Here is a 26,725-nt window from a genome sequence, read left to right as displayed (position 1 = left end):
AAACCATTCACCAAAGAACAATCTGACGCACTGGGGTGGTTGTTTTCTTTCTCAGAGCTCCATGGCCAGATGGGGAGAGGAGGAGGAGGGAGAGGACAGGAACAGAGCTCCTTCCACTGGCTTGTATCCCACATGCAGGACACACAGAGGACAGGAGATGTGCATGAGGACATGTCCTGCATGCTGTCACCTTACAGCAGCACTCAAGAGTCATAGAATCATAGAGCTTGGAAAGGACCACTAAGACCATCAAGTTCAGCCATCAACCTACCACCACCACAACCACTCACAGAATCATTAAGGTTGGAAAAGCCTACTAAGAACACCACTTCCAACCCCAACCCACCCACCCCATGCCCACTAACCACATCCATCAATGCCATATCCCACATTCCTTGAACACCTCTGGGGATGGAGATCCCCACCACCTCCCTGGGTAGCCCATGCCAATGCTTGGCTTGGTCCCAAAGAACTCATCATGGTCACTGAGAGTGGGCAACATTAAGAGCTCCAAGTGTCAGAACTGCTTCAAGTCCACCTATAGGCCAAGCCCATAGTCCTGCAGGCAGCACTGCATCCCCAAAGTCCCACCTGCCTCCCGTAGCCACACAGGAGTCCTTCAGCATCTCCAATTTGGATTTTAAAAAGGAAATTCCTTCTCTTACTGGCAGGACAAACAGCCCCAAAGTGATTCACTGAGGCTATTGAGACCTCTCCTGCAACAATCAGAGTTTCCATGGCAGGGCTCCTAACAGGCATGATAGCGATCGGCTGTTCAGCTCTGCCCTTAATTAATCACACTGACCCTCACCCCTGGGACAAAGCAAGTGACAGAGACACCCACGAATTTCTGAGGCTCCTCTGAAGCTGAGGCTCTCAGTTTCAGCCCTCCCTGCCCATAAACCTGAACACTTCGCTCAGTGGCGCTTCCCTTTGACCCTATAACAATTCCTCCCTTTGGCTTTCTGCTGCCCCAAGCTTTTCTTCTCTGGGTTTGGTGTAATCAAGACGACATCTTTTTTGGCTTTGACAGTTTCTGGAAGGAGATTGTTTGCTGGGATCTGTCACAACACTGCCAGAAGAAAACAAGGAACCATTTATCCACATAACCCCAATGGAGCCAGAAAACCCACTCAGCTTCTGTTCCACGCATCACCACAGCTCCGCATCGTTCCCATCGCGCACGTCAGCCCCACAGCCCCACTGAGAGCCTCCATTCATCTCCTAAAGCACCAGGAGATGCCCTCTGCACAATGCCTGCACCTCAGCATGCACACAAAGGTAGCTTTGCATCAGCCTCTGTATTAGCAATGCAGTTCCCGGCTCAATTTCACCTTTGCAAAGATTTCTCCATCCAAGTTTTCCCTTTCCAACAAACCAGCCCACTTGCAGCTGGACATTTTTATCCATGTCTGGCTGCAAGCTTGAAAGCTTTATTTTGGAGCTGAAAACGGACCAACTATCCTTGGAGGCATCACCAAGAGCGACTGCTGATACTTCAACCTGGTTTTCCTTTCCAATGCTTCCTCTCCAGTGCAGAGAGGAAAGACCCACATTCATGCATGTTTCTAATTAGATACCACTTTGTCCCAGCAATTTATAGAATCACAGAGTCATTCAGGTTGGAGAAGACCACTATAATCATCCAAATCCAACCACCAACCCATCATCCATATGCCCACCAAACCATGCCCCTCACTGCCATGTTTGTTGATGTTGGCAGCACCACCCCAACATGTGGGGAGGGAAAAAATACCATCACCCGAAATCCCACCCCAGGCTGGCAGACACACCGTGGTGCTCCACATATTTATTATTCAGCTGCTGTAAACGTGAGACAGGCACACAATGTGGGGCTTCTGTCTATACAGGGGAAACCTGCATTACGCCCAGTTGATATTCAAACTGTGATTAATCAAAATACCCCTCTTGTTGTTCCAATTATAATCATTGTTTGCCTGTACATCCTTTACTTTTGTTTAAGCGCAAGCAGAGTCAATTGGAATCTAGGATGGATGGTAGCTGCCAAACACTCTCCAGTGGCAATAAGTTACATTCCCATTACGCAGCATACAACAAAAAGGGATGATATGTATTCTGGGGATGTTTTCTTGCCCAAGAAATACTCCAAACACTCACAGCTGCTATGAGGTAACTCACCACCAGAGGTGCTGCCCTACAAGAGGACATGGGGTGGCTCAAGATCCAGCACAACCCTAGGAAAAGAGAATAAATGAAACCATCAGCATCAATCCCCATGCAAAGTGCAGCTTCCTGGGCTCTCCAAATGCTCTGAAGCCCCATGGCCAATTCAAAAATGGGGCTACATTGGGCCAGCATCCCAGAAGAGATGCTGGACCCAGCACCACACATCTGAGTAACAGTTTATTTTTAGGCTTTAGCATGAAAGTCATTGATCTGGGCTCATAATTGCATCGTTATCTGTGCCCTATGAGATAAAGAGATCTCTAGCTGGAAGCTCTTTGAAAAGCTGCACTTGAAAGCAGACTTATTTCTTTGAGCTTCTCTATTGTATTTATTTTATGTGAAATATTTAACAGTGAAAATTTGCCATCCTTTATTTATTTGTGATCCCAGAAAACAGAAGTGCCTCCTGCAGAAAGGCCGGAGACATGGGATGAGAAGCAACTTGCAGCACTGCCTTCTGTGATGGCAGCAACTATAATGGAGCCAGACCTGGGGGAGCCCTGAGGTGTCCCTCCATGAACTGCTCCCATCTCCAGAGCAGCTATGAAGGCATTCCACATCCTTGCACAGCTCCCACCACTTCTTCCTTATTGAGAAAATAACACTAAAGCACAAAAAGGCTCGCTGTGATATAAAGCAAGGATGAGAGCTCTGTAGAACATCCTTCTTAATGAACTACACACTAAGAAAAGAGGTTGGGGTGGGCACAGTAGGATCATAGAATCCTATGAGTCGGAATGGACACCCAAAGCCATCTGTTCCTGCTGCCTGCAGTGCTCAGGGACACCCACAGCTCCATCAGCACTCACAGCCCTGTCCCCTGACTGTGGGTGTCTGCTCCACCATCATAGATCCAGCAAAGCTGCTGAGCCCTCTTCCCTGGACACATCACTTACCTCCTGCTCAGTAGAAGGGCAGGAGCCCAGCGCTTGGTCAGCATCCCCAGCCCAGCAGGTAGAAGATGTGTGCTCTGCATCCAAAGCTTCTACTCCTCTCTGAAGCTCTCTGGCCACTCTCCAACACCAGCAAGGGATCCACTTCCACATCAGCTGCTTACTGCACCGGTTGTCACCCATGTTTTACAGTCCTCTCAATGAAAAGCAAATCTCTATTGATTTCATAACAACCAAAGCTGTAAATTACCGTTTGGGACTGGCTTGGTCAGTACAGAGACGAGGATCTATTGATTGCAACGAAGGTTTTAATCTAATTAGCACTTAAAGAAATCCATAGGAATAGCAGAACAATTCAGATGCTCTGAGGTGTAATTAAAAATATAAAGCTACCTTCAAAAGCAGAATGTGCAAATAACAGTCCTGGTCAAACACAGTTTGCCATCCAAGGGCTTCCAGATTGAAAAGCTGAGAAGAAAACAGGAGCAGAAGTACCAGCTGGGGCCAAATGACCCTCTTTTATCCCCAGTCTCTTTTTAGAAGCCCTTCCAATCAGGACCTCACAACCAACTACAGCTGAGCTACCTTGTCCGTAATTACGTGAGGCAGCAATTAAACCTGGTGGCAATTAAACCAGGTGGGAATGCCCCGCACCCTTTCCCGGCCTTCCTTGTTATTAGTGGAGCAGCAGTGGCCTCTGCTGCTGCAATTCCTGCATTGCAACAGCAATACTGCACGGCCTGGGTGTCCTTTCAGGGATGCAATGTGTGCCCAGAACAAGAGAGATAGGGACCTGTTGGAGTATGTCCAGAGGAGGGTCACAAAGATGATCCAAGGGATGGAACACCATCCCAGGGGTCAGACTCTTTAGCAGAGTCTGCTGTGAGTGGGCAATGAGGGCAGTGAGGCACAGGGTGCCCAAAGAGGTGGAGGTGCCCCATCCCTGCAGACACCCACAGTCAGGGGATGGGGCTGTGAGCACTGATGGAGCTGTGGGTGTCCCTGAGCACTGCAGGCAGTGGGAACTTCCAGATGGCAGCTGCACTGTATGGGGACAACTCCAACCCGAGTCTGAGCACAACAAAGGGCACTGGGATGTTAGTGCTGTGTGGTTGGGTTACTCTTCAATGGGATGCATAGCAGTGTCACAGCGAATTAGTGACTGCCCCAAATGCTCTGTGAGATTTGTGTTCCTCCTGAGCCAAGTTATGCTGAGAGCCCACAGATGCTTTGGGAGCACATCCCATGGGGAATCCTCATCTATCACCAAAACCCCATTGCACAGCAGGGTAAAGCCAAGCTCCACAGCCCTGGGAGTTCCTTGTTCTGCAGAGATGGAGTACAAACACGACCAAGACTGCCCCACCCACACCTCCCACATGGGTTCCTAATCTCACAGGGAATGAAAGAAGCCAAGAACCACTGGTTATTTATTTTTCTTTTCCAATAGTCTCACTTTATTAGATACCACATCAAGAGAGGATGTTGTGCTGCATGCAGCGGAAGACTGGAGTATTTCTAATTCCTGTGTAACGTTTTCTCCTTTCTGTTAATATTTGTAAACTGATATTTTGCTGTAAAATCACTGCATGCAAGTTGGAATGCAAACAGCAGTAGAAGAGGCTTTTTTGTTTCATTTTTTCTCTTTTTTCTTTTTTTTTTTTTTGGTTATCATTGTACCATTCCCCATCCATACGTGCATGCTTTATTTACAACGAAAAGAAAGTAAAGAAAGTCATTCAGGGGGCAGGAATTACCATCAGAAAAACTCAGAGGAGGGTGGCAAATGGAGACAAGGACCGTGGTTTGCACAATACCCAGCAAGTTGCACTTCATTTATTTTCATGGGTGCCAAGAGACGAGTTGAGCATCGGTTGTCTGAAGGGGGAGCAGGGCACACTGATACAGAACACAGGAGGAAGCTACCTTGGTAAAAGCAACCTTAATTTAATAGCCCTGCACGCACAAAGGAGGGTGGTGCTGCTGCGTGGCTGGAATAAAGGAGCTACTTAGATTTGATTTCATTTGTTCTTTTTTAAAGGTAACTTCAGACGTTTCTCCAGCATTCCCTCATTTCTAGGGGGTTACGGAAATAAAAATATTATATATATATTTATATATGTATCTCAAGAATAGGAAAATAATTCATCTCATTGACAAGGAAGCTCTGCGGTACAGCTGGATTAGAGCACAGTGGGATACAGCAGCGAGTTGCATGGGGTAGCAGTACAGCCAGAGGGGCTGGAGCCGGGCTTTGCACAGCATGCGTGGGTTGTGGTTGACCAACAGGACAGCCCAGCACTGCTCAATGGCGTTGCTATGCTTGAGGTTGTCCAGAGACAGCAGGGGAAGCAGGATGGGACCAGAAGTGATGGGCATCAGCCTGAGAGCACTGCAGCTCTCTGCTAGAGACAGCAAAGAAAACACCTCCAGACAATCGTTAAAGCACAGCTCAAAGACAACAGGTCTTGTGCAGACTTGCAGAAACAATAAGCAAAATATATACATATATATCCAAAAACCAAAAAGTTGGAAGACCTCTACCTGTTGAAGCTACTTTCAGTGTTTGTGGTATTGTAAAGCAACGATCTATGAACATAATGACTAGTTGGTGGGAAATTTCTTCTCCCTTAGCTTCCCTCCTGCACGGTGCAGCCAATGTTGGGACAGCCCAACTGCACTGGGACAGCAACAAAGCCCCATGCTGCCCTCAGTTCACCCTAACCAGCCCCAGCCTTGCAAGCACAGCATGGTTCCCTGCACACCTCTACCAGTGTAGTACAACTGGTGGATCTTCCCAGCAGAAATTCAGACTCACTGAGATATTTTCCACATGGAGCGAATCAAAAGCTCAAGCTGTGCTCACAGGGTGACATCTGTGACACAGGCTCTGGATACTGAATGATGGTTACAGCCCACATCAAGCCAAATTTTTCAGTATCAGCACCCAACAAGCAGAACCATCCACTGCTGCCACATCCGTGCTCCAAGCACAGCGGATCCAGGGGCCACACATCCTGTACTGGGATGGAGCAGTGAGCTGGGGCAATGGGACACGTGCTGTCACACACACCAACACCATGGCAGCACACGTGAGACTACTTAGAAAGAGGCAAAGGGATGAGTGCCTGTAACTATTGCTTGACAAAACTGCACACCGGGATAATCTGATGACCCAAAAGAAAAGGAATTGAATACAAAAGATCTGGGTTTGTTTTCACGCAGAGGTGAGACTGGGGCACAGGGGATGCTTGGAGGAGGCAGAGCAGCAGTGCTGCTCAGGGAGCGTAGCAAGGTATGGCTGCACTGGAAGACAGACAGACCTACGGGGGGGTGCAGGGCTGGGTTGTGGCTGCCTTTAATCGCTGGAAACGTGGTTCTCATTCTGAAGGGTGTGCCAGCGCTCAATCTTCTTGTCCTTGTTCTTCAGACACTCGTACCAGTGTTTCAAGCGCTCCCCCTTTGCCGTAATGCCGAGCTGACAGCCACCTATGGGATGGGGAGGAGGGAAAGTTCAGAGTTGATGCTGCTATTCCACTGCAAACCATTTCCACTCACCCATAGAGCCAGCCCCATATGGGGCACCCAACCACATGGAGATCTCCACTCACCGATGTAATCATTAGATTTGCCAATATCGTAATCCCAGACAGAAATGTCCAGGGACTTCTTGGCCAGGTCGCTGTGTTTGATATCATAGAAAAACTCCTGCAATGGGAGAACACCCAAATCACCCCATGTCTGCAAAGAAAACACACCTGAAAAACTGCAGTAAGGAATTGAAAATATCCTGAATTCCTGAATTCAGAAACAAGGAGAGGATATTTAAGGGGCAGCAGTGAAGAGCAGATGCTCTTCCCCTGGATGGCAGCACAGTCCACAAGCCAAGTTAGAATCATAGAATCACAGAATCATTAAGGTTGGAAAAGACCACTGAGATTATCCAGTCCAACTGTAAAGTTCACTCATTGCACTTAAATGAGTGCTCTGAATGTTCCCCATCACCTGAACCCCAAAGCCTCCAGCCACAACACTTCCCTAGGAGATGCAGGAGGAGCCTGGCAAGAATTCCTCATTGGATTGGTGGCCAAATCCAGAGAGATGTATCACCATAATAGGCCAGGGTGCTGATCCCACCCATAGCAAATCTAGATCTGCCATGGTCTGCAAATACCATTAAGGTTGGTTTAAGAATAGGAAAATTACATCCATCCTTACCTCATTAAACTCAGGATTCAGTGTTTTCTTTTTAATCTGGGTCTTATGCTTGGCCTTTTTTCCCATGTCAGGTTTCAGCCAACTGGGGGCAACAGAAAACAGCTCAAAATTCAAGTGAGAGAAGAGTGTGAGCTCATATGGTACACACAAAAAAGTGATTTTTGGACTTGAAGAAAGCAACCGGAGATATTTAAGGCAATGAAACGGGTCAGCCAGCCTCCCTTCCCACTTTCTAAAATTATCTCAAATAAATGCTAAATGAGTAAAATCTTAAATACTCTTTTTTATCCCCTCTTTCCTCGTACTGCCAGACTACACATGAGAAACCACACAGCCCTGTTTTGCAGGGAGCTGAGCTCAGCAGAAACCCATCTGCAAGGAGTGTTTCCCTTGCTCACAGCAACCAGTGCCACTTTCAAACCAGAAAGCTGACCTTGGGGCCGTGCCCAGCCCCTCGGTGTCCTTACAAAATAATGCAATTGGTCCCAAGTCTTCTTTTCCAAAAGAAAACTGCTGATGGAAAATGCAGCCAGGAATGTGTCAACACATACATTGGTGGTCAGATTTATGTTTAAAAAAAGCTAAAAATAGCCCTCGGTGTTTAACAAAATGCAGACCAGAGCTCTCAGCCAAGGTGGTTTCATCCAAAGAATGTGGAATTGGTCAGGGGCTCACGCTCCACGTTTGGCTGCAGACCCAAAATCAAATTGCATGGTTGGCATTTGTTAGATCTGTGCTGGAAGTTGGTTTAAAAATGGAAAGCCATCATTTATTTTCTGTTTGTGAAAATGGAAAATATCAGGAAATAAAAGAGAGAGATTGAGAAGGAAGATGACTTAGTTCCACTCAAGATGCGCAACACGGGTGCTACTGCATGGCTTTTAGGGAGATTAGAGGGTTTTTTTTCCTGGTGACCCCTATGGCCACATGTCATGGGCAGTCGGTGACTCCCAGGCTGTGTGTTATGGGCAGTGGATGCACACTTACAGTTTAACGAAGGGGTCTGAGTACCCATTGGCATCCATGGCTGCCAGATGCACACAGCGCACGATGCCGACGATCAGGCCTCCCTGCTGGGTGCTGTACATGAGGGACACCAGGATCTTGCCGCGCTCCTCCACATCCCCACCGCGGTCCACCTGCAAGAGGAAGCAACTGGAGGTAAGGACACAGGCTGAGGCAAAGAAGACAAAACAGACATGATGGAGACTTACAGCCACGCAGAACAACTTGTTGGTTCAAAGAAAGGTTACAGTGTGAAAGATGAGATGAAAAGTGCTGAGGGTCCCTACCTCCTCCTCATACAGAGCCATCCCACGAGATGAGCCTGTTGTTCCAGTACGCTTCATCTGGGATGGGGAAGGGAAGAAAAGACATTGCCATGAGTGACCACAAGTGGGAGAGGCTAAAAGGATCCCTGGAGTCCAGACTTTAGGTGTAGCTTAGAACTTGCCCCTAAAGACTCAATGATATCCAGTATCTACACTTCTGGGTTGACCATAAACTCCCTCACACGCCAGTTGTTAACAACCTCAAAAGAAACTGTAGCAGAAATTTCATAGAAACTCACTGGTATTACTCTCTCCAAGCAGATGTTGAAGTTTTTTTTCTGATTGGCCTTGAGTTTTTTCAAGGAAACTCTGGTTTCTCCAATAAACTCGTTGTGGCCAAATTTGTCTTCATCGCACACAGAGATCCTGAAGGAAAGAGAAGAGCAAAGTGAGCATCAGACAGAGAGGTTACAGCAACACCTGGAACACAAAACCACATGAAAACCCTCCTGTGCCAAAATGGCCAGAAAATAGAACTTCTCTTATGCCAGGATGTTTGAATGTGCTCTTAATTGAGGCAAGAAGACTAAAGGAAGAAGTTTCCTTTAGGAAGGAAACATCATTTTCAGGAACTTCTAATCATTTTGTTGAGCTGTATACTGTAAGATTATGAAGCTCAGATGTGGATCCCAAACTCTCCATTTCCAGGTGCTCTGCCCATACCCTTTTCTCAGCAGCATCCTGCCAAGCATCATGCAATTCCCCAGCTCCAATGCTTGCCTGAGTGTTTTCCGTGTCATGTCCTCATCCGTGATGCCGTGATACACCAGGGTCTCATTCCACACCGGGTTGCGGGTGTTGCGTAGGGTCTTTGTTCTCAGCTTATTTGACTACAACACCAAAAGAAACAGGGCACCTGAGCCAGAGCTTTGGGCACCTGTAGCTTATGGGAGGCAACTGGGCTGCGGCATCAAACATTTAAGCTCTTTCCTGATGATGACACTTGGATTTACTCTGCATGAGACAAGGCAGCCAGCACATCTCTGTGCACAAAGTAAACCTGCAAATGCCAATTCAAGGCTTTTGCTCTCAGTTTATCCCTCGTTTTGCTCACAGTTCCCCTGGGCAGAGCTCAGCTGTAGGACTGAGCTCTGCACCCTGAGCACAGAGCCATGCCAGTGGCCCCGAGCCAACCGTGCTCCTGCATTCCCAAATGATTTCCACGCTGAGCCGGATCCAGCTGGGCTGGGGAGGGAGATTTTCAGAGCTTGCTTTGATGCGATGGGGAGGAAAAAGAAGTTAGAGTTCACTGCCTTAATGGGTCCTTCTTCACAGCTCTAATTAGAACATGCCATGACTTCAAAGCAAACCAAACTTTCAAACTCTGGCAATAATTAGGTTTTGTGTTGGGGAGAAGCCACACCAAGACTTCAAGGGGAGGTCTGCTGCAAGCCAGGGGTCTGGGAGGCTTAGAAAACCTCCACTCACTCCCCATACCATGGCCAGCACACCCAGCCCAGCATAAGACTCACCTTGCTGGCCCCAGGCAAGAGGTGCAGCTTTACATAGGGATCTGCCAGGCCATTCGAATCCATCGGTTTCAAGCCCTGAAATATAATAAAGGAGACATAGGGAATGAATCCTTGTTAAGCGAAGCAGGGAAAAGATGAAAACTATCCATTATATAAGAAGAGAAGGGAATGGGGAGAGGGAAAAAAAGAGGAGAAAGGGGAGAGGGGAAAAAGGGAGAGAGAGGGAGGGAGAGAGAGAGGGAAAGAGGCAGAGGGGAGCAGCTCTGAACATCTGTAGTGCCCAGAAGCAGGAAAAAATCCAACTCCATCCCTACCAACCCCAGGGCGTTGGGCACAGATTCACACCCGTGAAAGAAAGGCAGAGAAAGAAAGTTCCATCCGGCAGCACCGCACACACGAGATGACGGGATGCTGTCGTGGTGGGGGCCGGGAAGGGCTCACCTTGGCACGGATGAGCGTGCAGTGCAGGGCGCTGTTCTCCTGGTCATACAGAAGGCTGAACTCCAGCGCTCCCAGCGTGGCTGCATGGAAATGGCACTTCGTAAGAACCCCAGCCAATACCTCTGCTTAAGCAACCCCGATTAGCAATAATTAGAAAGATCTGCCGCTTAGATGTAAAAGCCTCTTATGGATATCACAACCCAGCACGAGCCGAGGATGCAGAAACCCTTCCTCGGTAGGAACAGGCTGGAGAGGTAAAGTTGTATCCCTCCAGGGATGCTCATCCTCAGGCAGCAAAGTGACTTGTTAGGGGAGTAAATGGCCAAACATTGAGATCTTGTGGCATTAAGGTACTAAAGCCACCGTGCCTTTCCTACAGGTGGATGGACAAACAGCCACATTTGGTCTTCTTGAAATGGGAAGTTCTCATTAGCACAGACAATAGTACACATTTGAGCTGAGAAATCTGGCGCAAAACTGAGGATGGGAATGGGCTTGACTGCAGCTCCGTCCCTCACACAACTCAGATGTCAAGAGCTAATACCAAAGCACAAAGACACCCTAAGGCTCCTTCCTACATTTGGAAGTACTCAAAGCACCACAGGCTGAAGTTCTGGAGAGCACTGCTCACGTTCCAGTTGGCTTTCCCACAGAAACCCACACATCTCCCAGTCCCAGCCCCTGGGTACGCACTGCCTTCATCAGAGTCATAGCTGTTGGCATCCTCTTCCTCTTCCTCTGGAGGTGGCTGTCGCAATGGGGCAGGGGGCTGTGGGGCTCCAGGTGGCCGAGCTGGCCTCTCATCCCGAGCTGGGGCTGCAGCGTAGCCTCCAGCCCTCTCCTCCTTGGGGGCTGCACGGGCTGGTTCTGGGGGTCCTGATGGTGGGCTTGCTGCAGGAGAGACCCCATTAGCCCCCATTCTGTGTAGTCCCCAGGCCCTCAGCAGGAACCCAACCTTTTACCTTGTGTTTCCAGCGTGCGGCCAGCTGCCCCAGGACCTGGTCTTGCCGCTGGGGATAGACATGGTTAATGGGATGACCATGGTGATGCCCACTCCAACACTGGGGTATCCACCCCAGCCCCACAGCGCCCTACCTGCAGGGGCTGCTGGCCCAGCAGTGGCAGCGGGTGGCCGCAGTGGTGGCGTGGAGTTGGTCTGCATGGAGTTGGCTCTCTTCACACCTGTAAGTGGAAGCAGAATCAGCACTGGCATTGGGATGGAGAAAGGCAGTTCTGGCTGGGAGCTGAGCATTGCCTGGACATGGGGCTGACAGCCTCCAGCCTTGCAGAGAATCCCTACTCCTTTTTGCCCCCAGATCACCATTTTTCCTTCTCTGCTTTTGAATCCAAACAACATTGATCATCGCTCCACCCTCAAACCAGGCAGGAGCTACAAGTCTTGTTGGGGGCATGTCCTCATCCTTGCTAGCTGTAAGGGACAGGAAAAAATCCTTCCTCAGAGCAGCACCCAGCATGTGCTGGAATTGCAGATAACTTGGGACATTTTCCAGCCATTCCCAGCCTTATCAACATCTGCAAGCTCAGCCCTTGAGTGACAGGTGGGCTCATCCCATCACACCACTCAGCAAAGTGAAATGGATAGGTGTCACCAGTGTGCATGAGCACACCCATGTGCAATGCATGGCTCTCACCAGGGCTCCTGCTGACCCCACTCTCAGCGGTGGGGTCACGGCTCTCTGTGTCCTCACTGCCGCATGGTCCCGTCCTGCCCTCAGCTGGCTTGCGGACCCGGGCAGCCATTGTCACCTCACTGCCTGCAAGAGTGAGAAACAGGGTGATGAGATTCATCCCACCCATCCCTGCAGGGAACAGGAGGAGGAGGAGAAGAAGGAAGAGCCACACGGAGCCTGCACAGAGCACTTGGGAACATCCAAAGGACACAGCTCATCACAGGGACACCAGGAGGCAGAAAACAAGGACATCCATCAGTGCCCATCAACCCCTTAATGGCCTTACAGGACAGGGAGATCATATTTTCTTTTTGCCAATCATCTGCCATTTATTAGCAAGACGTCAGCAACAGCTGCCCGTGTCTCATTTGCTCACCCCCCGGCGGCCATCCGAGCGGATAAATCACCGCCGCGCACACCGGGGTGCCTGCACTGCTGCTCCTTGATGAATAGCAGCCCGCAGATGGGATGCGAAAGGTCCCGGCACTCACCCGGCTCGTGGGTATAAATCTTCACTGTGACACAAATGGGCTGTTTATCCTTGGCTGCGCGCAAGGAGAAGTGAAATGCAACAGATTGTGGAGGGAGGAAAAGGGGTGAGGGTGAGGAAACGGAGAGGCAAGGAGTCATTTTCCATGGGAGCTTTAGGAAAATGAAGGGCAGGGTATGAGCATGCTGGGGGCCTGGAGCAGCTGGGACAAATCCTCCCCGTATGGCAGGAGAGCAGCAGCATCTATAAGGAGTCAGCAGCTCTGCTCAGCGCATTCAATTGCAGCTGATAGGAAGGTCCCAAGGAGCTCAGCACCAGCAGAAAGGAGAAACCCCACTAAGGGAAGGCATTGGGAGAGGGCATGAGGCACACACGGTGCTTACCGCTGTGGTCCTGTTCATCTGCCTGGCCTTGGGAGCACAAACAGAGTGAGAAGCAGTGAGGGATCCCACAAACCCAGAGAACTCCCCCCAAGAAAAACCCTTCAAGAGGCAGCGAGGATAGCAGCATAATTTCTGGGACCTTAAAAATACCCCTAGCATCCTCCACATCTGTCAGGACACTTGTTTTTAGGGCTCAGAACAATTGGGACCCCTGGGCAATGCCACTTACCCCTACCAGGTGTGCGGGATGGCAGCTTTGGGTCCGGAGCTGGAGGCTCAGCTGGGCTAGGCTCACTGGGGGCCGGAGGCACCTTGCTCTTGCTGACGGGCATCGGCTGGGGCAGCATCTGCTTGGGCAATCCCTTGAAAAACCAAGCACCAGAGCGCTTCCACACCTGGGGGGAAAAAGACAGGGGGTGGGCTGAGGGCACACAGCCCCTTATACCCACTGCCACAGCCCCTAATCCACATCCTCACAGCCCCTCTTGCTGTTTATTCAACTCTGATTTCTTGCTGTGACAACCGGGAGCCCCTCTTCAAACCTGAGATTATTTGAAAGAGGAGAACAAGGCATTTTATCCCAGAGCATCCTGTAGAAACCATGCTGACGGACATGAACAAGGTACAACAGTGCTGTCCCTGTGTAGGGAATGTGGCCATGCTCACCTCCCGTTGCTCACTGCAGATCTTGCACAGCCAAATGGGGTGGGGACGGCTGTTGGTTGTCTCAACACCACACTTGGTGCAGACGTTCTGCAGAGAGAGAAAAGTGCCGTGGGGCAGAAGGATAGAAGGATGTCACATGGGGATGTTAGGTCTGGGTCAAGGGGAGGCAGGATAACGGGAGATGGACAACAAGAGTTGGGACAATAAGAGTAGGGATAATGAGAGATGGACAGCGAGGGATGGGACGAGGGATGGACAACTGGAGATGGAACAACTTGAGATGGACCGATGAGAGATGGAAAAACAAGAGAATGGACAAGAAGATCCTCACCTTCTTGCAGTCCTCGCAGACAACACAGGCAGAGCCACGAGGCCCCAGCTGCTCCCCGCAGAGGATGCAGCGGTTCACGCCATCCCCCAGCACACTGCGGCGCATGTCCTCCAGCCGGGTCATCAGACGCCTGGAATGGTCACAGTGTCACCATGGGCATTGCAGCCCTGCCTTGGGGGGACTTGGGGCAGCCTCTGCTTTTCAACAGGAATGCAACAGGGGGAAAACAAGCCCCAGGAGGCCCGCTGCAATATTACAATCCCCCATGGGATTACCATAATTTGCACTCCTATTGACTTTCCTGCTGACGCCAACTGCTACACGTGCACAAAAATGCCAAGTGTCAGCATCTTCTTGCAAAGCAGTTTGACGTCAGCCAAGCAGCTTTTGCCCAAATGGGAGAAAAAAACCAACTCAATAGCCATCCATCCAGCTACTGAAAAGAATATTGCAATGGCTCTAGCGAGAAGGCTGGATGAATTAATTGATTTTCTCATTTTCTTTGGGAAAATATTGCATATAGTTTACCATAATTTGCAGCCCTTTGAGTAAAACGCCAAAAAACCACCAGAGATCAGTCTGTAAAAACACATCTGTTAACTGCAAACGTACAACAAACAAGCCAACAGAACCCAACAGTTGAGCAGCTCAAACTCGAAACTCAACAGTTCAGCCACCCCCAGCAGCACAAAGGGGGTTTCATCTGCAGGAGAGCAGGTGCCAGCTATGAATGTAAGACCCACAGATAGTGCTGGAAGGGGAAAATAATGCATCACTGATGGCACTCAGGGAGAAAAAAAAGGAAGAGGGAAGGAAAACAAGAGTCCACCGGAGCGAACGGCACAATCCTTACCCGCAGGGAACTTCTCCACTCCCATCACAGCATGACCCAAATCTGACAAAGATGCTAACGCAACATGCATTTGAAAAATAAGGCATTTAAGAGACTTTTTCCCACATCTGATGACATCTGCGGATTGATGATGGCTCTGCTGATGCCAGCACCTTGCAGTTGCTGGCAATCAGCGTCCCAACCCCGGTCAGCATCCCGCATGTCATATCCCAGTGTGCACTCATGTCATTTTACATGGGACCTTGGAGAAGAAAAGCAGCAAGAAGGGAAAAACAGGTTGCAGGCTCCAAGGCATTTTACTACAACTCATCAAATGACATACCAGTAGCTGGCTGGGTTAACCAGGAGCTTCTGGGAGCTCTTTATCAGCTGCTGAACCAAACCCAAAGCATGGACTCATTACTCCATGATGAAGCAGAGGTAATCAGCCCCTTCAGTATGGCTGCAATGGCTTCTCTGGGTGGGCAGTGTGCTTAACTCTACTGGTAGGCTTCCAGCTAGTTGGTTTCCCACTGGTTATTTCACACTGATGTGAAATAACCCACTCAATGTGTTTCCCATTGATGGGTTCCCATCAGTGGGCTCCCGCTGGTGGATTTCCTACTCATGGGTTTCCCACTGGTTCCCATGCAGTGGGTTAATCTCCGTGCACTCAGTGGCAGCAGGCTATTCTTTGTTACAGCTTTATTTCCAAGAGCTGTGATGTCTGTCCCTGCCTCTGAGCATCTGTTTAATGCTCTGCAGATCATCCTACGTGATTCCCTCCTACGCAACCAGTTGGGTACCGAAGCCATTGGCGTAGGGTCATTTTACACCCCTTGACTTCAGAGCTGGATTATCTCAAAAACAAGCATCATGCTCATTAAAGCCTAGAAATTGATTGTTCCCAAACTACTTCTTACTTATATGAAGCCCATGGCAGAGATGGCTTTTTGCTGCATGCCAATGGTGGCTTTCTACCCCATATCCGACCATGTGCAACATGAGCACTTTGTCCCCCACTTGGCCATGGGAAATATCTCTGGCTGAAAACCCTTCATTTTCTCAGCAGCAAAGCACATTTATCTGCATTTTTCCCCCTGCGCTGCAACAGCTCAGCTTCAAAGAGAGGCAGCTTCCCGTTGGAAATCTGCAAGCCCAAACAAACTTATTATAGAAACCAGAACAAATGGCACAATCAAAGAAGGGGAGGGCCAGGGGGGGGGAGAAAAAAAAGCCTTAACATTTCAAGAGATTCATTATTTAGCTGCAAAATCTTTCCCAGTCTCTCATTTAGCAGAAGGAGCTCCTTAAGAGGTTTTTTAACCGGTGGAAGTGCTTCAGCTGGCAGTGAACACACCTGTGGCACTCATTTAAAACGAAGCCCATTTGCCTAATTAAAACATCCATTCAAGCCAGAGAAATCGGGCTTTTCTTCCTCCCTGATTCAAATGCTGCCATGAGAGGAGGGTATAAAAGATTAAAATCGAAGTCCTGGGGTGAAACTGGCAGAAGGAGGCAAACTGGGACCTGATGGAGGAGATCAGTGGGCACAGAGAGGTGTTTTTGGGTTGAGTATGAGCTGCTCTCCTGCTGCCAACAGCAGCAAGATTTACAGCACTTCAAAGCAAATTTGGTTTGTTTTCTCCACTGCATCCTGTGGTTCTCCTGCCCTGGCAGTGTCCATCCATCTTTGCCTTCCCATGGACTTTTCCTCCTTCTCCATCCAAGTGCTAATTTTGATGGCACACATCAAACAACCATCACATCCCCATCCCATTCCCCTGCAGCATTACTCTTATCACCATGTGCCCTTCAAAACACCCATCCCTCTGAGTCAAAGAGCAGAAGATAACACTGATAACAAATGGTTTAAATAGGGTATAAATAAATAAAATAAAATAAGCAGAGGGGGAAGAGAAAGTGGTGGCACTGAGTTAAGCCCCACAGCTTCAGGTTCCTGAAGGCAGCATGCAGGGAGGAAGAAAACCCCATCCATCACCGAAAGGATGTGCTTGTGGCTGATGGCAGTAAGATAGAGCCAAGCAACACTGCCTATCTGGGATGCTTCACGTGCACCTGAGATAAGAGCAGTAAAACATTTCCCTGGTAATAAAACATCTGCCTGGCCCCATAAATATGCTTTGGGAAAGCACCTGCAGCAAGCAATGGTCCAGGACTGGCAATATTCCCTGCTGCCATGCAGGAAGGAATAGCATAGGATGTATTAAATGGGATGGCAGTGGCACAGGGATGCATTTGGTGCAGTGGGTAATCCTGCATGGGGCAGGGATAGGGGAGCTGCAAGGACAGCAGAGACAAGGATGGGACAGGGTGGAGGCAGAGCCACACGTAGCTGGATCTGGGGGAAAGATATCCCTTATAACAAGCCTTGGGCTGCAGGAAGCCCTCCATCAGCCCATTGCATAGCTGCTGAAGGTGATTCAGCTCCTGCTCTCCTTCCAGATCTCTCCCTGCCATGAGACATCAACCCAGCCAAAAGAAAACAGCACCAAAGTGTCCCTGTCCTACAGCCCCAATCAGCACCCAGCCCACGTCTCCCTCTGGCTGCCCCGTTGCTAAAAATAAGCTTTGGCTGTGGATTAATCCCAGCTGTGTTTGACATGAGTGACCCCACAAACATCTCCCAGTGAACGCATCGACCTGCTGCTGGGTGAAGGAAGGGGGTTTGGTCTGAGGTCTCTGAGTACAAGGCATTCCCTCCCCCATCCCCCCCCCGGCACCCCATAAGCTATTCTTTATATTTACCAATCCTGCTTATTATTATTTTTAATGGGAGCTCCTTTTCCACTTGGGGAATGCAAAACCCAACATCTCCCAAGGGATGCAGTGATCAACAGCTGCATCCCTGCAGGCATCATCTTCCATAACATGCAGAGCTCTCCTGAATAACATCTGTAGGCACTATCCCCTATTTCCATTGCTGCACATCCTCCACTTCATGCTGGAGCCAACAGCACGAAGGAGCTGGCAGAGCTCCTCATGTGCCTGCTTGGAAGGGGAATTGGCCATGGGGTGCAGGGTACCATCCCCTGCCTATTTCATAGGGATGGGGGGGATATCTCCCTCCCCCAGCCCGCACACCACAAGTCTGCGAACAGCTGCTGCAATGCACAATGAGGGGAAAAAAAACAGATATCTTCCTCACTGCTAACATCCCTGGGAACGTAATCCAAAAAAGCATCACTGCTGAGAGTAATTCTTAGCAGGCTGGAAATGTGCAAAGCTGGGGAAATGCTGCTCGTAAGCTCTATTGCAGAATGAATCAGCAGCGAGCTCTCTTTGCCATTCATAGGCGCTTGGAGCTGGTTTCTACAAGCAGCAGAGGGAAGCTCAGCACGCTTCGGTGCTGGATGCGAGCAAACTTCTGGTCCTGGAGCTGCTCAGAGCTTCTCCAAACTGAGTGTTTTGGGAAATAAAGCAAACATGGTGTTGCCAAGAGTTGCTGCAGCCTGCAGATAGGACAGTTTGCAACAGTGGAGCACTGTGAACATGCACGTTTAGGTGCCATTCACCAGCACAAAGCACATGTCAAGGTCTTTTGGTGACCAACAATCAACAAGACCATTCACTCTCAGCCCAGAAACTCTCCAGCATCACACTGGGTGGAACACTGAAGGCACTCATTGTCCCCAAACTGTGTCCCACCGCCATGCCCGCTCACCCGATGCGCTCCTGCTCCATCTCCTCCATCTTCTCAGCGCGGGCGATGACGCGGTTGATGATCTCCTTCTCCTCATCCGTCAGCTCCTCTCCCTTGCGCTGCCGCTCGGGTTGCCCACCCCGTGCTGCCCATCCTGCAGGGATCCTGCAGGGAGAGGGCAGAGGGCAGCTGGGCACCATGTTGACCAAAAAGGGGGAAAATCATGCAAGCCCTCCCTATTCTCCATCCTCTCCCTATTCTCCATGCTCTCCCTATTCTCCATGCTCTCCCTATTCTCCATGCTCTCCTCCTGGCTGGAAGCAGCTGTTTCCATGTTCCAGTTTTGCATTTTTCCCCTTAATTCCCAAACCCGTGTGCTCAGGTCCCCATGGCCATGTCCTGTTGGCTGTGCACATGGCATGGCCACACCTGTCCTCGAATGCCACCGTCCCCCCTGCACAGTCTCTCACTGGGCTCCATGCAATCCACAGAGACACTAATTATAATTAACCCATGGCTGAGACTGACGCTGCACATTAAAGCCCATCTGGCTGCCATCCATTAGCACTGCAAACCCAAAAGGTGTGAAATCAGTGCTGGAGGTGGCACTCCTGGTTCTGTTCCAAGAGTGGGGACACTGAGGAGTGACTCAGAATGCAAGTGAAGGGATGGTGAGGATTTGGAAGAACCATAGCAGAGATGTGAAGTGCTGGAGGAAGTCAACTTCATGGTTAAAATGATCTTTTTGTGCTCCCTGAGCTGTTCTGAGCATCTCCCCAGGCACCCTGCTCCCACCGGAGCTACAGAGCTTGTCAGGGTAAAAAGACCATAAATTCATTAAGGCAGTGCTTCCTAAAGATTATTGCATTTCCTATATAGTCAGGGTGAGGTCCTCCCTGTCTTTGTGAGAGTGTTATAACCCAGCTAAAGTGCAATAGGGCAAAAAAGAAGCAAGCGGGATACTCACTGCTCCTTCTCGCTGCTGGAGGCACAGGGAAAGAGAGGAGACAAAGATAAGGGGAGGAATGGGGTGGGGGTGGCTCAGCCCATGCTTGGCCACTGTATATCCCCATCCACAAGACCCCATGTTCCAAAACCATCCTTCATGTCCCAAAACCAGTCCCCATATCCCAAAACCAGACCCCTACATCCAAAACCAGCCTCCACATCCAAAACCACTCTCCCTGTCCCACAACCAGCCTCCACATCCCCAAACCAGCCCATGCCCACCCATCCCACCAGTACAGAGAACTGCAGCGTGACACCCACCAGCACCCAGCAAGGTGAGATGGCCCTGCCCGCTGTCCCCCCCCTTACCTGGCTCTGAGGGACATGGTTCTGTCACCGGGGCACATCCAGCGGTCAGAACTGCCACCCACCACCGCGTCGGTCATCGCCGAGGGGACCTGGGGGGACACGGACGGGTTGGGGACGCGGGGCAGGGAACAGCGGTATTTAGCATCCGGCGAGCGCTGACTCATCGTGTCGGGCAGTCAAATCGCTTCGCTGGGTTTTGGCACAAGGAGAAGCATCCATCATTTTCCCCACCGGGATACAGCGGAGCTTTTTGTCACCCTCAGGCTGGCAGCCGGTGCTGACAGCTGCCGGTGGAGAGGGGGTGGCACAGAGGGGGGATAACCCCGCCTGGCCCCGATCCCACTGCCTGAGAGCTGCAGGGATGGGGATGGCACTGCCCATCACTGCCGGCACCGTGCGCGGAGCCCACAGCCCTCCCCTCGGCACGGATGTAATTAACGAGATGCCCGACCCTGCATTAATTACATCTCTTCAGAGCTGGGAGGGAAGAGGAGGTTTCCCTTCCAAAGAGAAAAATATATGTATAGAAACTGGGAAACTTTCCCCCACAATCCAGCGCATCCCCTCTCCTGGGGAACAAAACTCCTCCTTTAGCATTTTGGCATCTTAAAGTCCCTGCAAAACACAACACCGCGCAGTGCTGGAGGAGATTCCAGATAGCAAAGCCCAGCCTGATGCCAGCCCCATAGCTGAGTACCATAGGATCCATGGGTCCGTCCATCCATGGGTCCCCCCCAACCTCTCCATTGCAGCGCATGGGGCAGCGCATCATTGCCCGCATTGCTCTCAACACATGCATTTGAATTGCTCCTTCCTACCTGCAGCACCACTGGGGAGAAAAATAACAATAAATCCCAAACCCCTCTGCAGAGCCTGGCCCGTGGTGACAGGGCTGCAGAGTTTTACCTTGGTGCAGAAAACACCAGCAAAACTCACTCCCTTTGGTGCCAGCAGATGGGGGAACGCTGATGCCTGTTTGCAAATGGGTTGGAGAAGAAGGAAGAAACAGACCCCTCAGAAATGGGTTTCATTGATTTCAAACCTCCTTACTGATTTCAGCAGCCACCAACGCCAGATCACAATGATTGGTGCTGGTTTTACCTCCCAGCATGAGGACACCGGGTTAGGCTGAATCAATAAATAAAGAGGTGCTATTTCTGGTGCCATTTCCACATCCCCAGCCGAGCAGGGAAAGCAGTTTGGTGATGTTTCCCCTGGGCAGCTCCGTGCAGGTGGGGCTGAGCCTTGTCACAGGGCCAAACCCATCATGCTGGGGAGGAGGAGGAGGACGGCAGCACCAGGGATGAAGGCTGGGCCAGATGATAACCCAAGAGCAGGCATAGAACCTTGGTAAGGAAGGAGGCCAATCTCATGTTGGGGCAATGGGAAAACTGGGAGCTGAAATCCTGAATTCTAAGCAATAAGAACATGTGCTACGTGCCTGGAAAGGGGAAAAATATATCCCCATCCTCTACTTCCTGCCCTGCAGTGTTGCAGGGATTTTGCATCTGTCCCTTTAGGGTTGGCAGAGGGTGGAGGATGGCCTTTGTTTCCCCCAAAACTTCACAGTGGTATCTATGAGAAGTCCATGGGGGTAATCGGTGCTCTGCTGGCTTCGTGTGGCGCCTTTGCTTTGTGCCAAAACAGGAGGCTGATTGACAAGGTCGGCTCAATAAGCAAATTGCTCATTTCCATCCCGCAGCCACTGCCGGCACCTGCACTGCAGCAGCAAAACTCCCGGCACGATTTATGGTCAACACTGGGAACTCAACCCCACATCTCTGATCTCATGGTTGGCATCGCTGCTCAGGTTAGGGAACTGGAACCCAATGATCTTTAAGGTCCATTCCAACCCAAGCCATTCTATGACTCTGTGATTTCTCCCCCCATTGCTTGTCCTGCCATGCTCAGGGATGTGCCCAAGGTTGGCTGGGATGTCCCCAGTAGACCCTGAGCAAGGACTGGGGAACATCCCTGGGTTTTCCCAGCAAAAGGCACAGAGATGCTGGGAAGAAAACTTCCCCCACTGGAGCTTTCTAACAGCAGAGAGGCCACAGTGCAAATGGAGAAGAGCCCGGAGATGGAGGAGTGCAGGAGCCCTTCCCTTTGCCTATAAATAATAGATTTGGAAGCTCTACTTCACATTACTTCCAGCAACTACTCTTGCTTGGCCCCAGCGCTTGGTTGTGCCTTTTTAGCACACAGCAAAGAACAAAATCAGCTGGCTGTGGCTTTCCCTGCCCCAGATCTCTGCAAGAAGCAAGAGGCTGTGGCAGCCCAAGCCGTGAGCTGGGTGACATTAATGAAATGGAAATTTTCCACCCTAAGGTGCCCAGACTCAGGGCCATCCAAAGCTACGTGACCCTTGTTCACAGCACACGCAGACACCGCAGACAGAGCAGAAATTAACATGACTCTGCCAGATCCTTTAAACCGAGCCAAAACCCAACCTTGGAGCATCCCCAGCACCATTCGGTCCCATGCTTCTGGTGCACCCCAGCACAGCCAGGAATAGCAGCAGGGTTTTAATTCCTGGCCTTGGGGACGAGTTGCGTGATGCTCCATTACTTCTGTATGATGGAGCCCATGTGTCTGGCTGTGCTTAAATAAAAAGGGATAGAATGACTTCCTGGCATCACCCTGCACGGTGCCCACAAGGCAGCAGAGCACCCAACATGGGCAGCCCCATGAGGAGACTCATGGAATGGACCCACCCTGCCCCACATTCCTTCAGCCACGGGGCTGGAAGGGGGACCTGGAATCATCAATCTGCCAGCTGCAGAGAAAGGGTCCCTATGGTAGTGCTGACCCAAAGCCCTACAGATATCTGCTATAGAAAACAGAAAATTCAGTATTTTAAAGCCTCTCAGTGCAATAATCAGGCTGTTACAGTGAGCTCAACATTTCTCACTTCACGGTGCCTGCAGAGATGTTTCCACCAGCAAAGACACTGACACAGGCAACCTATTTCTCCAGCCTTCTCAGCTCTGCAATGCAGCTTTCTTAAATATTGAATAAGTCTGCCGCTCTACACCACCTGCCAGTGCCAATGATGAGGTAATTTTTGCATTGACAAAGCCCTAATGCGATTAATCTGGGTTGAAAGAGGAGGATTTCAGGGCTGCCCGTTCACCCGGTGAAAGGTGCAGCTCCAGGTTCCCCACCAGCAGCCGGACCCCGAGCGAAAAGCCAACACGGTGCCAAAGCTGAGAGCTCCCAGGGCAGCAGTGCCAAGTGGGGCTGAGCTCCAATGGAGCCAGGCACTGTCCTTCAGGGCTTTTGTGATTCACACCCAGCTGGGACAATAAGTGGTTGGTAACCCAACAGGTTCCCCATTGCTGTGCCCATGGGATGATGGGTGGGAATTTAGGGAATGCTGACCCATTGGCTCTGAGCAATGAGGAGAGCAGATGTGGGTGCTCTGCTGCAGGACATGGAGCACCTCAGTTTCTCAGCACACACACGTGCATCCCCAAAACACCTTCACTGCTGAATCGCTCCCTGCTAACTGCTGCTTCCATGGGATCCTACAGTCTCTGTGCTCCAGCAGAACTGAACGCACCATGCAGGACCCAGAGTATGAATGTGGTGCAGGCACTGAGCTCACCATGCTGCTCCAAATAGGTTGGAGGGGACCTTAAAGCCCATCCTGTTTCAAGCTGTGCTATGGGCTGGTTGATACCCCGCAGCTCAGGCTGCCTATAATCCCATCATTGCCTTAGGCACTTACAGGGATGGGGCAAACTCCAAACTTCACCTGCAGGGCAATGAGCACTCGTATTTTGGCTCATCTCAGACACAAATCATTGCAGAAGGTTTGGGTAAAGCCAAGCAAGCTTCTTCATGGCTCACATATTGGGAAACTGCCTATGTTAGGGACTCCCCTTCAATGGAAAGAAAAATAAGATGAAGATCTCAGCAAGCTGAATTGTGTGGGTATAGTAACCTGACCTGGCAGCACTGGGCACACATAAAGGCAGAAAGGGATGGTGAGTGGAAGGAGGGATGGGTGGGATGATGGATGGAAAGAGAGATGGGTGAATGAGAGATGGGAGGATGAAAACAGGGCCAGAAGGAGCAGAGCTCCGTGTGCGTGCACCCTGCACCATGCATGGGCAGACACTGCTCAGCCCCACCTGGGAATCAGGCTCCTGCACCAGCTCCCAGAGTGGCACAGCCTGCACCCATCTGCTCCCAGCAGCACTGCTCCTGCAGAGACCTGCACTGTGAGCACTTGTAAATGCTATAAACACAGCCTTGGTGTGAGACGACACAAGGCAGAGAGGTGGGATCCAGTGCAAAGTCCTCCGGTCGCATTGCAGCACGAGCAGTGGCCCAGGAACCCTGGAAATTCAGCTTTGGAGAAAGAGCCAGAAGCAGCAAGTCCTGGCCCTGGGGCCATGCCATCCTCCGGCCCCTGCCAGGCATGGCAGGGAACAGGGAAGCTCATCCTGCAGCTTGGCACCATTTGGTTAATTAAGGCTAAACGCGGCCAGCAGGTGAATGAATGGCGGCGGTGCCTGCAGTCTGCAGGTGCAGCAATGCTCAGATGATGGGTACACAGTGAATGCAAAGCACCGTGTGTCCTGGCACTTGGCATACCCCGAACCCACCCTCCCAGCCCCATGGCATCCTTCCAGCCCCCATTCCCAGCTTCCTGCTGTTCTCCAGGCAGAGATCCATCACAGCAGCATGCAATCAATTCGGGCTAATCGGAGAACCATAGAATGGCTTAGGTTGAAGAGGACATTAAAGATCACCCATTTCCAACCCTGTGCTATGGGCTGGCTGCCTCTCACCAGATCAGGCTGCCCAGGATCCATCCAGCAGAGCACCTCCAGGGATGGGGTTAGGCAGCATAATGCCATCATTCACATTGCTCCTGTGAACCCAAGCTCCCATCCAGGCAGTGCCCACCATTTCAATGGAACAGATCCCAATACAGGGACACCCCACACACCAGCAGAGGCAACCAAAGAAGTTCAGCAAAAGCTCCAAGAACTGCCTGTAAGTGCAGCAATGCAAAGAGTGCTTGGAGGTGGCACGTCCTGCTTGCTGCTGGGAAGTCAGGAACAGACCCAAAAGCCGCCCTGCAGGGGGTGAGCACCTGGTCTGCACTGCAACTCCTAACAGGAGCAAGGAATGGGATGGGTGCATGTCCCATCATGGGATGCTCATGGCTGCAAGGCCATGCATGCAGGTTGCAGGCCCCACACCTCGTTAACATCACTGCCCTCATCCCAAATGCAACCAGTGAGCAGAAGGGGAGTAGTGCAGCTCCAGCACGTGGGTATCAATTAGGACAGCTTCCAGCACAGCTGCCCCATAGCCCACCATGGGCACCGGCCCCAGCCACACCCCACCCAGCTTAACAGAATGAGCAATTAACCAGCTGCCCGTGCCCTGAGTGGTTCATCAGCTGCCACCACTAATTGGCAGCCACTGCGGTGTCGCTGCCTCCAGGTCTGCGGCAGGAGGACAGTGCTGCCACCACCATGAGCTGCGTCCCCTCCTCTCGAATCCCACAGCACCCCAATACTCGGGCACCAAGAGCTGGGTGCACCCCACAAAGCGCCCAGCACTCTGCTTCCCTTCAGGGTGCAAAGCAGGGATGCAAAGGAAGAGGAGGGAGGGCTGAGGGAGGGCTGTGAAAAGCAGGGATGTGTGGATGCTCGTTCCCAGTGGGGTCGGGGGGCAGCTCTGCTGGAATCCCACCCCGCAGCCCCAGCCGCTCCACGAGGAAGGGCTGAGCACCGATCTCCCCTACACTCAAAGAGAGCAGCTCGCTAAATCCCCGCCAGATGAACGATGCATCATCAAATAAACCCCTGTATCACGACATTAACAATATTTATTTTCAGGCTAAGCTGCAGCCTGGGCTTTTGATACCAGTAATTAAAGCAAATGGTTCATCTGTTATCAGCTTTGCATCCCCGCAGGCAGCTCCCTGCGTTCTGATCCTTGCCTTCTCCCTTTCCCATCGCATTCTGCCCCGGAGGGGACCACCCCGACCCCCACGTGCTGTGTCACATCCCGGGAGCGATGTGGCACGGACCGAGCCCGGAGCAGAGCGCACCCCATGCGCGATCGGAGCGGCAAAATGAAGAAGGATTCCTCGCTCACATACCGCCGATTTTGGTACCATCGGCAGCACTTCTGCCAGTCCTGGAACCGAGCATCGATGCTCGGGCACAGCCTTGTCCCCCCGCCCCGCAGCTGCCTCAGACCCCCGGCCCCGAGCAGGGCAATGCAGACCCCGGCTCTCAGCCCCTTACCTGGCCCGTCCCGGCTCGGCGCAGCGCGGCTCCCCGGCAGCACTGCGGAGCAGCGCGGAGGCGGCGCAGGGAGGGGACACGGTTGGGGCGGCCCCGCAACGCTTCCCGCCCCGGGGCAGAGCCAGCGGTATCCCCCTCCCAGCCTTCCCTTCCCCACCTCCTGTCCTCATCTACCACATTATTCCCATCTTCCATCCCCATTCTCATCCCTTCTCTCACGTTTTCCATCTCCCATCCCCATCTTCATCACTCATTGCATCCCTCTCCCACCCCATCCCTGGGGGTGTTCCAGCAGCTTTCCACCCCACAAACCACACTCAGCCCCCAGCTGCCCCTCCAGCACCTCCTCACCCACATATGGGTGCTCAGCGTGGGACAGGAGCTTCCCCTGCACACCACCTCCATCATCCCCAACACAGCTGCATCCCACCAGGTCTCAGCTCCATGAGCTGAGGTTTAAGCAGCACAGGGATCCCTCTTTGAAGAGAGAGAACAGTGGAAGGACGGAGCACA

General features: G+C 51.2%; 1 protein-coding gene and 1 long non-coding RNA gene across 7 annotated transcripts; both read right to left on the bottom strand.

Moving 5' to 3' along the window:
• Nucleotides 1–1,813: 1,813 nt before the first annotated feature.
• Nucleotides 1,814–3,794, bottom strand: LOC107321211. Of its 2 annotated transcripts, none has more exons than XR_001558496.2 (3): nt 3,495–3,794; nt 3,105–3,316; nt 1,814–2,216 (listed from the first exon to the last, which is right to left on the bottom strand). It is a non-coding gene; the product is annotated as an uncharacterized LOC107321211 (long non-coding RNA). The 2 variants fall into 2 exon arrangements; XR_001558497.2 differs by having other exon boundaries at nt 3,105–3,295; nt 3,495–3,790.
• Nucleotides 3,795–4,530: 736 nt separating this feature from the next.
• Nucleotides 4,531–26,318, bottom strand: RPH3A (rabphilin 3A). 5 transcript variants are annotated; one of them, XM_015878453.2, is made up of 21 exons: nt 26,213–26,318; nt 19,938–20,026; nt 19,588–19,599; nt 18,642–18,785; nt 14,125–14,254; nt 13,794–13,880; nt 13,357–13,522; nt 13,128–13,154; nt 12,216–12,338; nt 11,659–11,745; nt 11,526–11,573; nt 11,257–11,454; nt 10,564–10,643; nt 10,123–10,197; nt 9,371–9,480; nt 8,890–9,016; nt 8,612–8,668; nt 8,307–8,458; nt 7,320–7,401; nt 6,713–6,809; nt 4,531–6,590 (listed from the first exon to the last, which is right to left on the bottom strand). In XM_015878453.2, exons 2-21 carry the CDS (start codon nt 20,012–20,014, stop codon nt 6,460–6,462), a joined length of 2,010 nt encoding a protein of 669 aa, XP_015733939.1. In that variant the 5' UTR covers nt 20,015–20,026; nt 26,213–26,318; the 3' UTR covers nt 4,531–6,459. The 5 variants fall into 5 exon arrangements, with proteins under 5 accessions (XP_015733939.1, XP_015733937.1, XP_015733938.1 ...); XM_015878451.2 differs by having other exon boundaries at nt 19,588–19,602; nt 26,213–26,317; XM_015878452.2 differs by having other exon boundaries at nt 19,588–19,606; nt 19,942–20,026; nt 26,213–26,317.
• Nucleotides 26,319–26,725: the final 407 nt, after the last annotated feature.

This window comes from Coturnix japonica, chromosome 15 (genome assembly GCF_001577835.2).
Source record: "Coturnix japonica isolate 7356 chromosome 15, Coturnix japonica 2.1, whole genome shotgun sequence".
NCBI classification, from domain to species: domain Eukaryota; kingdom Metazoa; phylum Chordata; class Aves; order Galliformes; family Phasianidae; genus Coturnix; species Coturnix japonica.
Note: the sequence above shows the minus strand (reverse complement) of the source record. Positions and strands in the feature narration are given on the sequence as shown.

Excerpts from the sequence above, each read along its gene's own strand:
- RPH3A (XM_015878451.2), bottom strand. The coding sequence starts at position 20,014 with ATGACCGACGCGGTGGTGGGTGGCAGTTCTGACCGCTGGATGTGCCCC. Across the intron at positions 13,155-13,356 it reads ATCCCGCACACCTGGTAGGG|GCCAGGCAGATGAACAGGAC; the intron begins GTAAGTGGCATT and ends TGTGCTCCCAAG. Across the intron at positions 6,810-7,319 it reads TGAATCCTGAGTTTAATGAG|GAGTTTTTCTATGATATCAA; the intron begins GTAAGGATGGAT and ends CTCCCATTGCAG.